The 13,052-nt window shown below is 33.9% G+C and overlaps 1 protein-coding gene across 2 annotated transcripts; it reads left to right on the plus strand.

Annotated features, from left to right (window-relative positions):
- Positions 1–2,618: 2,618 nt before the first annotated feature.
- LOC124455756 lies at positions 2,619–9,366 on the plus strand. Of its 2 annotated transcripts, none has more exons than XM_047006383.1 (5): positions 2,619–4,220; positions 4,882–5,214; positions 6,380–6,619; positions 8,026–8,136; positions 8,350–9,366. In XM_047006383.1, the coding sequence occupies exons 1-5, from the start codon at positions 3,483–3,485 to the stop codon at positions 8,869–8,871; spliced, it is 1,944 nt and encodes a 647-aa protein (XP_046862339.1). In that variant the 5' UTR covers positions 2,619–3,482; the 3' UTR covers positions 8,872–9,366. The 2 variants fall into 2 exon arrangements, with proteins under 2 accessions (XP_046862339.1, XP_046862341.1); XM_047006385.1 differs by having other exon boundaries at positions 4,882–5,211.
- The last annotated feature ends 3,686 nt before the right edge of the window (positions 9,367–13,052 follow it).

Consider the following 13,052-nt stretch of genomic DNA (forward strand, 5'->3'; position numbering starts at 1 on the left):
AAGCAACATGAAGAAAACCATCCAAAAGTCAAAGGATCCAAAAACTTGAGAAATAAAGGGTTGTTTAACCTGGGGCTCATTGCACGTAGTCTGGATAGTGTTATCTATTGGATAGCAAGTTTTTTTAAACTTCTATAAAACCTATTGAAAAGCAAAAAGTATGCGATTCGAACTGAACAATCACTGAAATAAAGCATAGTTTTGAAAATTACGAAATTTCGTTGTCATAAGAAAAATAAAAACACCTTTTTTAATGAGGATATGCAACAGGCAAAGTTAACAGCTAGCTGACGACAGACGCATACGTCAGCGCAGCAGGCAGTGAAAAGGGGTACATAAGGCGTAAGCTCACGAGTCAATCAAAACTATTTGTAACGCGACTGTGAGAACTTATAGCAGTAAGCAGAGAAACAAAATTGAGTGCAGTATTTTATGGCGAGTCAAAGCACTGCATCGGAGGAAGAGATCAACGCGTCTATATCATCAATACCATGGGAAACAGCCTTTCAATCACCAGCATTTGTTAATTGCCTCCAAAACTCAATCACACAAGTGCTTAGTAACAATTCGCAAGCAGCAGACCGAAGTCGGGCAACCCAACTGGAAAATCTGGGAAATCCTACGCAAATCTGTCGTCCGGAGGTAGGAGAGCACTCGTTGCGTTCCACTGATTCAGGTACGTTGATAGCTCCATATTTTATCTTTAGTCAAAGTGAGTTGTCGTCAGCGTAATCTACGCCTGCTGCCTTTAACAATTTACAAATGTCTGTGGGCGAAACGATGCAGAATATGAACATTTCTCCTTCAAGAAACGCTTCAAACGTACGTCCGGACTCTCCCTTCATTCTTGGCACTGATCGTTCCCCTATCCCTGGTAAACTTTTTAGAAAAATCATCTCGCATGACTTTATTGAACTGGCCGAGTTAATGCCGAAGAATGTAGATGATCCACAAACGGAATCATCCGTGTTAACTTTTGTTAGGTCGAATATTATATCTAAACCGGTATCATCAAAAAAGCGCGAAATCACAGATGTTCTGACATGAGTGAAGTACAAATTTTTTTTTTGTTTTGTTGTTGTTGTTATCGACCGTCTATTTATCTCTATCGTTATTTCCACCATATCGGTGTGAAGGTGTTAGTCGAGAGGGGGTGGTCAGCTTAGGATGTCAGGAACATGAATCCTAATCTCAACCCAAGGAGCAGTGTTTTGATGCCTAGGCCGCCCCTTAATCATACCAGCTAACTCCTAACCATCCAAATGGTAAGTAGAGTGAACTAGGTGTTAACAAGTTCGAAAATTTTTACTATCCAATGGATAACGTTATCCAGACTTCGGGGAACCGGCCCATGACATGTATCTGTATACATCTCTTGGATACTTCATTCTGACTGTGTATTTTTTATTGCTACAGTATATCCATATCTCATTGCTAATAATAGTACTAATTTTTCATTCTTACTCATTCGTCTCACAAGACTTCTTTCCAACCCGCATGGTACGTTAACTATCTGATAATTTGAGGATTTGTTTTTCGTATAAATACACACACCGCATAAAAAACGAGCTGGCGATGTCATTAACTTCGTCCCACCATGCCTGGATACCCCAGTTCACTCGTTCGCAGTGTGACCATACATCAATAATTTATTATCAAAAATGATTTGATCCGTGCAAAAGGTTGTTCCAAATGTTGCAATGACTTAATCAGGTAGGGCTGTCTAAGAACATCAGAGTGGATATGGTGATAAAATTACCAAATATGTTCACACTGCACTTCCTCATTTGCTCTGCCACATCATTCGACAGTTATGCTACATTAAATAAATGTAAGAACGGTTTTTAAATTGCTAGAATTATTGGATTTTTTTTAAGATACAGTTACTTGAAATAAACAAGTTAAAGTTCAAACTAACTCTTTTACTTTGATCGTTAAAACTTTTATATCAGTTGCAATATCACTTGAGTATTTCTCATCCAATCTGACAAATTTTGAAAAATAGTACTGACAGAGCTTCCTTCTTACATTTTGTCGTTTTTCTTCTTTTAAACTCCAGGCGATCTAAGAATGCTCAATGGCATCACTTGTGAACAAAGGATATCTCATTTGACGCTGGATTTTATTTTGATCCATGTATTTTCTTCCTGTGTAACAGAAAGAGAATTTTTAGAGCATGCATGCTTCATCACTTTTAAAAACACGTGACTCTCGCATTCATTTAAGAAATAAAAGATGTTTACTGTATTTTCACAGGCTTATGCAAACCGAGGAGAATTTGGGAGAACTCGAGACCAGATCAGTGCAAGCCCGAGACCGAGTGTCGAGGGTTGCAAATGCTCGAGAGTTCTCACAAACATCTCCATCTTTTATTACTTTTAAATTAACCATAATGCAGACGAACATTTTAATTTTTCCTCTAAAATATATTTAGGATCGATTTGCAAATTCTCTTGGCTGATTGATTGTTTTGATTGATTTGATTGGTTGAACTCAGATGTGTTTAGCACAGGCTAATCCAAACACAGCTCTTGAATAATCAGCGCACGCGTTTCATTGTGTTTATTTTATAAGATATTTTGAAGTTTTTGAAGCACGCAAGTTCTAAAAATCAGTGCTTTCATTACACAATAACTTGATACGTTTCATTCTTCATTGTGCAGAACTCATCACAGGTGGTCAAATCCTGCATTCCAACTTATCGTCGTAAATGAACTTTCAGTTTCGGCCGTACGTGGAAAGGTTGGGACTAGTAAATTGGTGACAACTTTTGGATGTTGGTAGTGTTTCAGTTATGTTCATTTCAATAATGCATGCATAAGAACTACTGATCTTGGTTTTTTTGTGACAACCTTAAGTACATATTTGCAAAGCTTTTTTGACAGCATTCAAATAAATTCCGCGTGTTTCAACTTTCGATATTGGCTACGCAACATCAAGTTGTCTGGCCTAGCCTGGCAAAAGATGTGGCTACAAAATGAAGTAAAACTGACGAACATAGTTCAAATTGAATTTTATGTTTAATATCATATTAAACTTAAAAAATGTTGAAGATTTCAAAAATGTGGTTTGTGCATACTGTTTAGTCAAATAGAGATGAAAATTGTAGACTCGTCTATTAATTATAATTTTTAAGTGTTTTGTAACTATTTCTATTGAGTCTTTTATACTGTGCTTTTTGAATCACTTCCACTAAACATGGGTTTGAGCGTACTAGATTATGATACTACAATTTTGATTCCCAATTTGTAATCCAAGAAATTGCTAAACTACATTAAATATTACATACAGTCAAGGATGTAAAACGGGGTAGAATAATATGAAGCTTAGCTGAGCATGCGCAAGGGCAAACCACAAAAACTTGCTGAGCCCTTGACACAAAAACTGAAACCCGAACAGTAACACAAGCTTTGCATTATAGCAGTATTGATAAAATATAGAAGCATTCTTTACCTAAAAACTTTATTTATCCAACATTTAACATGTCTGAATCGTTGGAGTATAAGTTGGCGCAAACACTCATGTGGAGTGACCAAGCTTATAAACTCGACAAATTTCTAAAGAAATTCAAACTTCCTCAAGTGGTTTTAGTAAAGGAAGGATTCTGCGACAACGATGAACAAATGACTTTCAGCAGCCATCAAATTTTAACCCTACATCAACTCTGGGTTACTCATAAGTTTGTTTGTCAAGGTGAAGACAGAAAAAAGTTTCTCTTGCCTGCAAACTGCGAGCTTTTGGCAGAGGTATTACCACTGGATAGCAATGATATGAATATAACCGCGAAGCAGTTGACCAAAACACGTCGGCGTATTAAGTACGTGCGAGTTTTGGAAGCCATCGTCAATGGGAGCAAGGATCCTAGAAATTCTTTCAAAACCAACGACATTCTTGAAATCAAGAAAATTGAACGCAACTTCGCAGGTATTCAATGTAGAAACCTTTCATTTGATCATGACACGTATATATCATCAAACGACGCATCGACGTTTGTCCCTTTACTGGACCCAAACCACTACACATTGGCAGAGATTAAAGTAAAGTATGGCTTTCCAGCTAAGATAAGATTCATAAATAAAAGAAACAAATTTGAAAGACGTTCAAATGATTCGGGACATTCCATGATTAATTTGTGCAGGCTGGGTGAAATAACGGCCATCAATGAAGTCAATGAAAGTGAAGTAATTGTCACCATGGTTTGCTCAAACGTCAAAGAAAAGGTGAAATCAATGAAACTATTTAGTTATTAAACCTATACAGACCTTATTTTTAACTTTTAAATTTCCTTAGTCCAAGCAATATTAATTGTAATTTTAAATTCAAATTACTAACTTGAGTATTACTTACATAAATATATTGATATAAATATAGGATATTTGATATTAGAGATCACGTTGATTGAGAGCCCAACTCGTTACCTAAACATAGCAATGTTTTATTTGATATAGCATACTTTTAGTCAGTTTGTTTGCTCTATATTTTTTGATCATTTAAATTGATTTCAGGGTATGACCAAGCTGTGATACATGGCGTAAGATTGTAACGTTCACTTCCCATTTTTTGAAAAAATAGTTGGTAGCTTTTTTAATTCGTGCATCAAGATAAGCGTTTCATACACTCACTCTTTTTTAAAGATGCTTTTTCAGTAGCTTATTAAAAATTTCCGTGAAATGATTGTAAAACATCAGCGTTTTGTACGCCTCCACTTGTTTATCTTCAAAAAACTTAAAATTATGCATCAATTGTTATATCATCATATTGAATGTTTCAAAGATTTTCTATACAAGATTTCCTATATGTATGTTTACTTGTATAACAATTATACTTGTACAAGCAGCTCTTCATACCTCTGCTTTTATAAATATGCATTGCTCTTCTTAGGTTTGCCTGAACGTTCCTGCAAAACTTGATATCAAAGTTACAGTGGCCGAAGGATTTCTCAAAGGTGACGAGAATTACGCAACGGTAGTTAAAACTTTAGACAAAGAACTCAACAACACTGACCTCGATGCATTTGAAAACCTGGATGTCTATGAACATGTGCAAGCGGTTAAGAAACAGATGCATGACAGGAACAATGCTTTTTCTGTCAGGAAAGCATCACTGGAAGTCGCCGATCAAGCACGTTATCATTTGGAACAAAAAATGAAAACAATGACGACTGATGACGCTCCGAAAATTCAAACTCAAAGTTTGACAACTTTGGACGAGGTGGTAATGATATCATTTCCAACTGCTAGTTTTCAATAGTTTTGAACCCATTCCCTTAGATGTCTAACTACGTGTTAAGGTGAGGTAAGGCGCAATAGTGAAAGGTGGCAAAAAGCAAAACTTAAAATGAACAATAAGTTGAACGAAAGCTTAAAAAACCACTCCTATCACAAATTTATGGAATCGAACCTTGACTGTCAACTTTGCAACAGTATACCAACTCAGGAACAGCAAATATTAGTCGTAAATATCACCAGTTAAGGTCCAGTTTTGCAACCTTTCAGGATGGTGCCTTGCTTCACTTGTAACTATGGAATTTTAGCTGAGTCGAATATCAAGTAGATTTGGTTCAAGGTCATTGCTATTTTTAGTTTTTTTGTAAAACAAAAAGGGCATTTTGCTCTATGCTATATAAACGCAAAAAACATATTTTGAATTTTAGGCAACGTTTCTAGTAAACCAAAAATGTTATTGTGTGACGACCTTTTGAATTTGATACTGGTATACACATGAATATGTATGAAACCTATGAATAAACAGAGCATTCTCTAAAACACGGTACAACGCAAGGCAACAGGGGAGTTAGTTGTTGATTTCTTCTGCTTTCAAAGATAACTGGAATGTAAAGTAGTATACGACAGACCTATAGGAGAGTCAAACGACTCAACTGACTAAAATATACGAGAACTAGTCTTAAGTTTGATACTATTACAAAAACATTTTTAAGTGCAAGCAACAAATTAAATTAAATATACTGGAAAAGTTGATTCTTTTGTTTTTCCCAGAAAGAATGTTAAGTATCAGAATAAGCTTAGACTAAATATGGTGGAAATTGCATGATGTTACAAATTGTAATGCTTTTCTTCCTACAACTATGATATAATGCTGAATAACATAACCACGTTTAATGTAACTTATCTCTAGCTAAACTAGTTTACTGGTTTCTTCAGGAAATTATGTAATAATACAAAATTAATTTTATCTTCTTTTCAAGCATTTGCAACCTGATATAAAATACTACACCTCAGTGCGACAAACTTCAAAAAATTAACGCAATTGTTTCTTTATTTTATTCTACTAAAATACTCGGAAAGTAACGCTGAGTAGTTTTTCGTTCCACGCAACTTATTTTTCTTACACTCATATGATGTTTTTATTCTATACTAAGACACCACCACAAGCGCCACTGAAGAAAACAAGAAAAAAAATAAAGGGCCGAATTTCTTCCAGCAAGGCAACGGATGATCAAAACATGCCACCAAAGGCAGAAAAATCAGATCATTCAAAACATAACGTCGAAGGATTTGTTTGCTCCTCGGGTGATGTGTTTGATGAAAGCAATTACACTTCATTAAATCCCACATATTCGGAAAAGATCGAGAAAAGTTATGAACCTCTCTTTTCCAAGGTATATTACCAAGAAATAATTTGTGTGTCACAATAAAGCTTGAGGCAATGCATTCACAGTTTTAAATGCAATCGTCATGTCAGTTCATCGCAGAAAATATTAAAGTTCAAGTGGATACAAATCGCACGATAGATTTAAAACATGAAAAAAGTCTAGTTGCCATATTAGTATGCATGCCATATCATACAATAAACTAGAAGGCTAGATCCCAATCTGCTAAATATCTGACTCCACCCAAGTTCCATAGTTACGAATGCCGTAAGCCGCCATCTTAAAAAGTGGCTAAACTGATGATATTTACGACTAATAGCTGCTGTTGACAGGCCATGTTTTATTTATAAAATAGTTGATAGGATTGGTTTTACCTTTATTCAAACTTATTGTCTGTTTCGAGTTTTGCTTTTTGCCACCTTTCAAAATGGCATCCTTTCCTCACCTTCACATGATAGTTGGATAGCAAAGATATTGGGTTCTAAATCATCGTATCTAAAGGGGCTCGACAAAAATGTAGCCCCTACAAAAAATACAAGTTTGTTTAAAGACAACAATACATCTATCTGAAAAAAATTGATTGGTTTTAGTCTGCTTACAACTTTTGGAAAAAAACAAAATATTTTTGCTAAAATAAGAAACAAACCAGTCTTTATATTAGAGCCATCTCGATACAAGATGAATTATGTATGCAACTTTACGTGAGTTCTTGTTACAATTAAAACATTCATGAAATCTAAGGGACTGCGAAGAAAAAACAAAAAACATTTTTTCAACTTTAGTTTGACTTACAGTAGAACGTTACGTGCATACGAACAAATGTATTTTGCTTAGATAACCTATTTCCTCAGTTTATTTGTTATGGATAACCTTGCATAACAAAAATATCATAATATCAACAATAAGCCTTCCTTTTTCTAAAATATTTTTTTTCAAGTGTGTGTTTGAAATTGTAGATGACGATTGCACACGTTCCCATTTTCATAGGGAACCCAAAACGTCGTTAATTTCTTTATAATGGCGACAAATATTCATATAATCGTGATCAGAAAACAATTGATTTCAAAAGAAAATAATCATTCAGGCAAAATACGCACATAAGAAAGTTAGCTCCCTCCTAATTATCAAAGTTCCATCTTCCCGGCATTTTTGTTTCACTTTTTTTTTAACAGGGAGCCTTCATTGTTGAACATATATCGAAGATCTTAACGACAAGCTACAAATTTATTACGTTGTTCTTAAATTGGGGGCTACTTTTTTCTTCACCATCTTGCAATACTTAATTTTCTTCCAATTAATAAATGTTGTCCCATTTCAACTCACAGTTCTACAATCTATGAGTTTGTGTAAAAGTGTCAAATTTTAATTTCATGTTTTAACAGTTTCAACACTCTCGCATGTGTTTAAATAATTAGCCAGACGGTGGAGATTCCATAAACCCTAGAAAAGTAAAACAAGGCGAAGAAACAAAAACAAAATATTCTTCAGAAGATCATTACGAATGCATTGAAGATGTGATCACCAAGGTAACACAAGCAAAAAATAAATCTTGTATGACATAGTATCCAAATGATGACACGATGATCGTGTACGATATTTTACATTTCACACGACTTTTACCATGCATGATGCACATTACTTCAACATAAAATTAAATTAGTATTATATGATTTGCCATAATAACATATGATTTGCTTGAACAGCAAAATCAACTCATATTTGCGTTTTTCATTTTTAAGACACCACCAAAGGTATCCTTGAAAAGCAAAAAGGAGAAATTGGAAAGTAAACTAAGAGCGATTGGAATCAATAAAACACCAAACAAAATTGAAAAGTCAACAAGACCAGAGAAGTCAGACGCTTTATTCGAAGAAAGTAGCGGTAGTGTTGCCACCGAGAATATGCTTCATCAACAGCTGTCATTAGCAGACAATATAGAAGCACACCATTTACCCCCGAATATACCATCAACTACGCACACTGAACATAATAAAGAAGCAATATACCATGCGTTATCCCGATATCCTCAAGATTTGTCCCGTCTAAGTATAGAAGACGTTAGTCAACTACTAATGTACCTGGGAATGAAGAGAAACGTTGAAACTTTTGAGAACGAACTGATTGATGGATCAATGTTAATGACTATAGATAAAGAATGTCTTGAGAGTTTGAATGTAAACACGTTTCATTGTAACAAGTTGCTGCGTTTCATCAATGGTTGGCGTCCTAAAGTTGGCAAGTCAAAAACTTCTTTAATGTAATTATAAAGATCAGTTAAGCTGTAAAGTGGCGTTTGGGATATAACAAACCGAACCGAAAAAATCATTTTTTTGTAAAATGAAAGGAACATATGTATTAAGGAAATAATATGGCTTTTCTCCTTTAGTCGTTGTTAATGTAAAAATAGTCAAGTGGATAATGCGTCTGACCATACGAATAAAAGAAATGCAGCAGGATCGAGTGGTGTCAAAATCGATCGTTTTATTTTGTGAAAAAAAATCAAACAACTGATTTATTTTGAAATTAATCATTTTATTTTATAAAAATATTTGAAGTTATTTTCAAAGATTCAAAATAGCAAAAGTTTAATAATTTTCTATTCCAAAAAAGTTTCTTCTGAAACATTGAACAAAAATAGGTACGAATGCGTACATGTGGGTAGCCTGTCAAGTGCATGTCTAGTAAATGAAGTAGATTTAATGAATATAGTTCAAATAAGATTTCGTATTTAATATTATTTACGTCAAACTTGTTCAGGATTTGAAAATTTTTTTTAGTATTGTTTAACTCTTTCTGCTTTTTTCGAGGCTGTAGCTTAGCTTGAATGTCACGTGACTGGGCTGACGAGACTCGCAGTGAAAAGTGATGTCATTTAGATTTCTTGCGACTTTTAAAAGTTTTTTTTTAACCGAAAAACATTTTTTTCTAATACTGTTTTTCAAAAAAGTTTTCTAAAGAGTCTGAGATGCCGTTCATACAACTGATAAATCAACAGGTTTATGACATGGATTAGATTTCATAGATAGACACTTGTATTGTACTATCGAAGTACTTGATATTATTATATATATAAAGACATTAGACACTTTTATATTTAGCCAACGGGCCGTGTTGATTAATTTTCCTTTTCCTAATCACATCTTGAAAAGTCTATAAATCCAACGAGTTTGTGTTTATTGCAAACAATGTTTGAAAATACACGCTTTGTACATTGCAAGAGATCGCAAGTATGTTCTCTTTCTCGTTTACAGTTTGACACATCATATTTCACTCAATTTAAAATTGAAAATTCAACTAATATTTGTATTTCATACAAAATTCAAAAGCGAAATAAATTCATTTGCTTTCTGCGTTTGATTAAATTCACCAACAGAGTACTGTATGTCTGTATGTGTGAACCAAGCAATGTAAAAGAAATGGAAATAATACCGAATTGGACTAAATACCAGACACTACATAGTACTAACGACTAAGTACATAGGTTGCTTGTACCGCACACTGGAACGAAATATAATTGTGATATACGTTATCACCTGTGAGCCGGCATTTTACTAGTATCTTGACTTTAAGTTATTAGTCTTTTATGAAGTTTGTGAAGAGTAAGATCATTCATTAGTATAAGTTACGAGTAGAGCTCGTGTTTCTTTCCGCTTGAATAGATATATAACACATGCGATATCATACAAGTCAATTTATTAAGCCGCGATACGATATTTTTAGTTAATATTTCTCAAAATGAGAACAATTTGATAGGAATATGCCATAATTATTATAAATTATTAAGCGCAACAGGTTGTCAAAAACATGGATGCCGCCATATCTTATATGGCACATTTTGGTTGAAAATATCAGCGGAAAGCGACAGGCTCATCATGACTTATAAACGTTTTCTCCCCTCCGGATTTTCAACCAGCTTTTATTTAAGATTATAAAGAATACTTTATGTTTATTTAACTTTTACTATATTAGTGAAAGTTTGACCGTATTATGTATAATCCGAATATCGGATCACGCAATTTCTTTAAAAAAACTATTATTCTAAACTCGATTTTAAAATTGCATCAATAAAAATGCTGCAGACACTTATGTAGTATACAGACAGATGCCGAAGTAGTGCAAGAAAAGAAAACTTTTATCATACCGGTAAGAAAAATCGTATTGTTTATTTATTATCATTCGTCATTCATAATTCAAAGTGTTGATTTTCGTATTTTTTGCTATACTTGACGTGTGATGACACATTTAAGGGTTGTTTGTCCAAACCATTTTTGTTGTTTACTTGTTTGTTAGACACTGGTCATTGTACCGATTTGCGCGTGTATTTCATAAAACGCTAAAACATATCTTTCAATCAAAAACTGCGTGGTGTAGTCTGGTTGTTTTCACAGGTTGAACGTCCTAATGAGACATTATTATAAATTAATCTAGTCAAGAGAAAGTGAATAATAAAAATAATTTTTCAAGTGGAAGTTGTTCCACCAAAATTTCCTTTTGGCATTCATGTTTTTGACAACAGTTCCCAGACCCTAGAAATCAATGGGTTTGACACCCCAAATTTAATGTTTCCTTACTAAAAACTCGTTCTGGTTCGATCGATAGAATAAAAGACGAGTTGTTTTACTTTTTAATTAATCGAAATACTGAATACATAGTAGCTACAGAATAGATAAAGTTACAGAAGGCCCACTCAGCCAAAATTGTGGAGTCTGATTTCGATTCAGAAGATAGCAGATTCGACTCCTGCCGAGGTTGGATGTACAATTTTTTAAAATTCCGAAACACTCTTCTGCTTTTATTAAACATAAATATTTTTTCTTTTGTCCTATAAACATCTTTCAATTCAATTTTAGAGCTTTACATTTTAAAATGATTTTAATCGAAAACTGTATCTTTTATAATCATTAAGAAACATATGTATACTTAAAATAGAATTTTTCATATTTGCAGCTATCTCAGGGAATCATGGGGCCTCGTGACCAAATGGACAAGGCATCTGACTACGAATCAGAAAATTGCATGTGGGACTCCTGCCGAGGTCGGATGTAAACCTTTTTTTGTTCGAAACATACTTTTCTTTTCATGAGTATTTTTTGGTTCAATAAACATCTTTAAATTCATTTTTAGAGCTATTACATTTTAACATGTTGTAAAATAAATTAGTTAAAAACTGTATCGTTCGTAATCATTAAGAAACAGTTATTTTCTGAAAATAGAGTTTTCCATATTTGCCGCTGCCTTAGTGTTTTATGGAGCCTCGTGGCTAAAAGGAGAATTTGTCGAAAACTGTATCTTTTGTAATCATTAAGAGACAATCAAAAACTCAATATACAGTTTTCCATATTAGCAGCTGTGTCAGTGAAACATGGGAACTCGTAGCCAAGTGGACAAGCGTCTGACTACGAATCAGAAACTTGAAGGTTCGACACCTGCCGAGGTCGGATGTAAACCTTTTTATCTTCTAAACATTGTTTTCTTTTCATAAGTTATATTTTGGTCCTATAAACATCTTTAAAATCATTTTTAAAGCTATTACATTTTAAATAATGTAAAATAAACTAGTCAAAAACTGTATCTTTTGTAATCATTAAGACATAGCTATATCCTTAAAACAGAATTTTTCGTCTAGGAAGCAGCCTCAGTGAATCAAAGGGCCTCGTGGCTAAATGGAGAAGGCGGCTGATTTCGAATTAGAAGATTGCAGGTTCGTCTCCTGCCGAGCTCGGACATACATCTTTTTAACGTGTAAACAAACTTTATTTTACATTAGTATTTTTTGGTCCTATAAACGTCTTGAAAGTCATTTTTAGAGCTTTTACATTTTAAAATATTTTAAAATAGTTTGTCGAAAACTGTATCCTTTGTAATCATTAAGAAACATATATATATATATACTTAAATTAGAATTTACCATATTTGCAACTATGTCAAAGAATCACGATGCTTCGTGGGCAAATAGACAAGGCGTCTGACTACCAATCAGAGAACTGAATTACATTTTAAAATCTATTCAGATAAATTAGTTGGAAACTGTATCTTTTGTAATCATTAAGAAACAGCTGTATTCATAAAACATAATTTCCCATATTTGCAGCTATTGTAATGTATCATGGGGTCTCGTGGCTATATGGAGAAGGAGTAAGACTTAGATCAGAAGATTGCAGGTTCGACTCCTGCCGAGGTCTGAAGTACATCATTTTATCTACTAAACATTCTTTTCTTTTCAAGAGTGTTTCTGGTCCAATAAACATATTAAAACGTCATTTTTAGAGCTATTACATTTTAAATAATGTAAAAGAAACCAGTCAAAATTGTATCTTTTGCAATCGTTAAGATACAGCTATATTCTTCAAACAGAATTTTTCATCTAGGCAGCAGTCTCCGTGTACCAAATGGCCTTGTGGCTAAAGGGAGAAGGCGTCTGACTTCGAATCAGAAGATTGCA

The sequence above is a fragment of the Xenia sp. Carnegie-2017 genome, unplaced genomic scaffold, assembly GCF_021976095.1.
Source record: "Xenia sp. Carnegie-2017 unplaced genomic scaffold, XeniaSp_v1 HiC_scaffold_4, whole genome shotgun sequence".
In the NCBI taxonomy this organism is placed as follows: Eukaryota; Metazoa; Cnidaria; class Anthozoa; order Malacalcyonacea; family Xeniidae; genus Xenia; species Xenia sp. Carnegie-2017.

Coding starts and splice junctions, on each gene's coding strand:
- LOC124455756 (XM_047006383.1), top strand. CDS start 3,483: ATGTCTGAATCGTTGGAGTATAAGTTGGCGCAAACACTCATGTGGAGT. Junction 5,215..6,379: donor TGACAACTTTGGACGAGGTG/GTAATGATATCA, acceptor TTCTATACTAAG/ACACCACCACAAGCGCCACT. Junction 6,620..8,025: donor ATGAACCTCTCTTTTCCAAG/GTATATTACCAA, acceptor TTAAATAATTAG/CCAGACGGTGGAGATTCCAT.